The 4,990-nt window shown below is 42.4% G+C and overlaps 1 protein-coding gene across 1 annotated transcript in view; it reads right to left on the reverse strand.

Annotated features, from left to right (window-relative positions):
- Positions 1-4,735, reverse strand: part of LOC307270958 (inactive phospholipase C-like protein 1) — a gene marked incomplete at its 3' end in the record, with an annotated part of 23,440 nt that extends 18,705 nt beyond the window's left edge. The window contains exons 1-5 of the mRNA XM_080054845.1: positions 4,665-4,735; positions 3,839-4,126; positions 2,000-2,296; positions 539-809; positions 40-160 (exon numbers count right to left, since the gene is read on the reverse strand). Of these exons, the coding sequence (XP_079910971.1) occupies positions 40-160; positions 539-809; positions 2,000-2,296; positions 3,839-4,126; positions 4,665-4,730 (1,043 nt within the window). The remainder of the gene's footprint in view (positions 1-39; positions 161-538; positions 810-1,999; positions 2,297-3,838; positions 4,127-4,664) is intronic.
- Positions 4,736-4,990: the final 255 nt, after the last annotated feature.

The raw sequence follows: 4,990 nt of genomic DNA on the forward strand, positions 1-4,990 counted from the left end.
ATAGTAGTAGGATAACTGGACTAACAAAACGCCACCTACCTGATATAGTAGTGTGAGAGCGGCATGTTCATGTCCTGACAGACTCCTAGATGCTCTGGGTCTAACAGCTGACACTCTGGACTCTGCAGGTAGCGAGCGAAGCCATCCAGCCCCAGCAGACCTGGAATATAGAATATAGAATATACTTTATCTGTCATTGTGCAGTAGAACCATACAACGAAATATGCTTATGCAGCCTCTAAAAACAGACAATGCTCACACAATAAATACAGCTCTGGAAAAAAAAATAAGAGACCACTCCAAATGTTCAGTGTCTCTCGTTTGACTATTTATAGGCATATGTTTGAGTAGAATGAACATTTTGGTTTCATAATATAAACTACTGGCAACATTTCAACCAAATTCCAATACATTTTTTGTCATTAAAGAGCATTTTCATTAAGTTATGTAGAGATGAAGATTCAAGAAAAATCCCAGACTGGTCTCTTCATTTTTTCCTTAGCTGTGTATATAAAATAGTAAATAGTAAAAAGCAAACCTCTCTCTTTGCCCTGTGCCGAGGGCTCACTGCGCCTTAGCAACTCCCAGCAGCCCTCCGTGGTTGCTAGGGACAAGCCTTGTTCGGTCTCCAGAAACAAGCGCAGGTCCTGGGGGTCTAAACACTCGCGGTCTTTGGAGAGCTGGACCAGGAGGAAGTACACATCTGGTCGTGTGCACAGCTCGCAAAACGCTTCCTGGAATTCCTCGCGTGTGACGTGGGAAGTTAGCTTCTCTTTGCTGCGCTGGATTTCTTTGAATCGCAGGCGGACCTAAAATGGAAGAGAATTTTTTGTTATTATTTAATTATTTTTATTGTAATTTAGTCTACGTAAATATTGAAGGACATTTTATATTCTTCAATAGGGTTATGAAGGGTCCGTTTTCTACACACACACACACACACACACACACACACACAAGAATACATACAATCACACACACACACACGAACATAAACACACAATAACACACAAACTTAAACACAATCACAGACACACACACACACACACACACACACACACACACACACAGGAAGACACACATACACACAATTGCACCTACAAGGGAGAGAATAAGGTTGTTATGAATGGGTCCGTTTAATACAGCACAGTGAACACACACACACACACACACACACACACACACACACACACGCACACACACGCACGCATTCACACACACACACACACACACACACACACACGCACGCATTCACATACAATCACAGACAGAGACACACACACACAATCAATCACACACACACACACACACACACAATCAATCAATCACACACACACGCAAACACACACACAATCAATCACACACACACTCACAAACACACACACACACACACATGGGATGTTAGCTTCTCTTTGCTGCGCTGGATATCCTTGAAACGGAGACGCACCTAAAATGAAGAGAATTTTTTTATTGTTATTTAATTATTTATTAATTATATATATCTTCTTATTTTTCTATAAATGGGGTTATGAAGGGGTCCGTTTTATGCAGCTTACACAGACACACACACACAAGAACACACACACACACACACACACACACACACACACACACAGACAAACACACACACACACACACACACACACACACACACAAACAAATACACACAATCGCACCTACAAGGGAGAGAAAAGGATATGTATATTTTTTTCTTTTTTTCATAAGGTTATGAAGGGGTCTGTTTAATTTTTTACAGCACAGTTCACACACACACACACACACACACACACACACACACACACACACACACACACAGAAAGACACACACATAATCACCCCCCACACACACACACGCACACACACACACACATAATCACCCCCACACACACTAAATAATATACATAAAAATATTGTACATTTTTGAAAAAGAGCATTTCTGCATAATAGTTTACATTTGATAAACAAACACACAAACACAAACACACAAACACAAACCAACCTTGGCCTCCTTGATCCCGGGATAGAGTTTGCACATCGTAGCCACGGCCACATCCTCCGTCACGATTCCATATCCGTCTTCGTCCACCAGAGCGAATTCAGCTTCCAGCCACTCGCTCCTCATCTTACTGCCCAGAGAGCCATCCATAGAGAGGCCCAACCCTCCCTCTCCGAACCCCCCCACACCCCCTCCGCCCGCCCCACCACCGCCTATGATGGAGGGGTGAGCCAACAGGTAGCGCAGCCCCGTCACCCAGATGTTAGCCACGTCCGCAGACAACGCAACCAGGTCCAGACTCTGTAGGGAAGGGGAGAGAAGAAAGATTAATGGATGGAGGGATGGATGGATGGATGGATGGATGGATGGATGGATGGATGGATGGAGGGAGGGAGGGAGGGAGGGAGGGAGGGAGGGAGGGAGGGATGGATGGATGGATGGATGGATGGATGGATGGATGGATGGATGGATGGATGGATGGAGGGAGGGAGGGAGGCAGGGAGGGAGGCAGGGAGGGAGGGAGGGAGGGAGGGAGGGAGGGAGGGAGGGATAAGCCTATCTAAGGATGAAACCTATAGATAGTAAAACTAGAGACACTGAACATTTCGAGTGGTATCTTAATTTTTTCCAGAAAACTGTAGGAGTGGGACAGAGGCATGTTGTTCATATATTCTTACTTATGTACTTTTACTGAAGTGGTATTGTATTAGGTGGCTTGTAATTTGTAACAGTCATTTTTCTAGTAAGGTGTGTCTACTCAAGTATTGTTTTCATGTACTTTTTACACCACTGGCAAAGTGGCAATGCCCCAGCAAGGCAAGGCAAGTTAACTTAGAAACTAACCTGGCGTTTGGCGATGATTTGAATGTAACGGACAGTCATTCATATCAAAAAGTTACGCACTGTAGCTTTAAGAAGTGCCTGGTAGTCATCCCCATGTATAATAGAGAACTCTGCTTCTTCAGTGAGATGCTTTACTTAAGTGGTATTGTATTAGGTGGCTTGTAATTCGTAACGCAGCATTTTTCTTGTAAGGTTTTGTAGTGGAACAAGATAGATATTGGCTTCAATGCACTATGGCCTTTAACAGCCAGGTTGGGTGTGTGTGTTTGTGTGCGTGTATGAGTGAGAGTGTGCATGTGTGTGTGAGAGTGTGCATGTGTGTATGTTTGTGTGTAACATCTCTAATATCAAATCTGGGCTATTTGTAGCAAGATAATCTAGATATTAACCATTCAAATCCACTACAGTATTTATAACAAGTTTATTTAGAAACTGAGCTGGTAGTAAAACTATTTGGTGGCTGGTATTACGTCTACGGTGCCCACCATCTCGCTGCCTCTCAACTTTGTGTCAACTCATTTGGCCAAAAAACTAATACAAATGATTGTTAGTTTTACATTGAATGTAATCACTAATCACACCTTATATTAAATAGTTACGCACTATAGCTTTAAAGGTGCAGTGTGTAATATGACATCATCAAGAAAGTTCTACAAAGTTCTAGAATGCAACACTCCCTGGGTAACCCCAACCCTTTAGAATAATAACAGAAGCTACAGTGGCCTTCAAGGGCAAGAACAATTCTACATTTTAAACAATGCACCTGATGACATTCCAACTATGACACTTTCAAGATGGCGGCACTAGGCCTTGGTCCAAAATATGCAGAAATATGGACATATATGAGACCCTTTCTAAGGGAAAAAATAATAATTAAAAAAAAATGTTCAGCTATTATGCACTAAATTAAATGTACTTATGGATATTATAATTACTTTCTACAAAATCTGCTAGGAAATAAAACCCAAAATTCTACGCACTACAGCTTTAAATAAATACCTGGTAGTCGTCCCCGTGTATGATAGAGAACGCTGCCTCTTCAGCGAGGTGCTCCGACAGAGGCCCGTTGTGCAGGAAAGTCTCGGTGCTCTTCCCGATCCTGACCTCTCGCACGGCGGACACGTCGAGCCGGGCGCGGTCCCCGTCTTTCTTGGACGGCTCCCAGCGCAGGCAGCTCAGGTCGGCCTCCAGCGTGTAGAAGCGACAGTACACCCTGGAGTTTGGACGGATCTTCTTCAGCTCACACCCGCCCTGCATGAAGGCCAGGCAGTCCGCAGCACTGCTCACCTAAGGGGGCGGGGGGGGGGGGGGGAATCCACACAATGTTATTTTGTATCTAAATTGAATTAAGAACTACAGTTTCTAGTACAAAACCTAAATTACAATCTGAACCTGAAAATCAGCATAAAATGTGACCTTTAAAATAAAACATTGCATTTGTGTGAAGGAATACCATAGACAGACAGACAGACAGACAGCCAGACAGACAGACATACCATATGGAACCGGCGTTCTATCATTATAAAATTGCTATTATAATATAATAAATTAGGTGTTTCTTCGCTCAGTCTTCCCTTGGCCCAGCTGTCCTGTTAACCCTACATTATACCATCTGTGATGTATATAAAATGTAGGGTTAGACAGTGAGACCATAAAACACTCTTTCTGCCTTTTTTTCAGGCTAGGATGAACCGATTTCTAAAATGTTTGCACATTTATACTACGTAGGATCTCAGAGTTCAATACACCTTCATATTCCCACCTTTTTTTATTTACCTGTTGAAATAAAGGTGGAATAAACTAAATAAAAAGATAAATTAAATACCTTTTTCTCGGAGGGCATGCTACTGAAGGAGACGGTCTTCTTCCTGCCTCCGCCGACCTTATGCATGGAGGGATCCTGAGGAAACACAAACACACCACAGGTCAACATGAGAAGAAGGGTTTTTAAACATATTAAAGCTATAGTTTAGTTTAGTTTAGTTTTATTTGTGCAAATAAACAAGATTAAAAAATGGCAAGAAGATGCGCATAGACATACATAAATGCACGGGTGGGACAAAAGAAACCCCGAAGGGCTTATGAAGGATGTCCACCTGACATTAAAATACAATAAAGAAATGAAGTAAAAGAAAAAAAAAGAAAAGAAAA

Source organism: Ammodytes marinus, assembly GCF_949987685.1.
Source record: "Ammodytes marinus genome assembly, contig: scaffold_279, whole genome shotgun sequence".
Classification (NCBI taxonomy): Eukaryota; Metazoa; Chordata; class Actinopteri; order Uranoscopiformes; family Ammodytidae; genus Ammodytes; species Ammodytes marinus.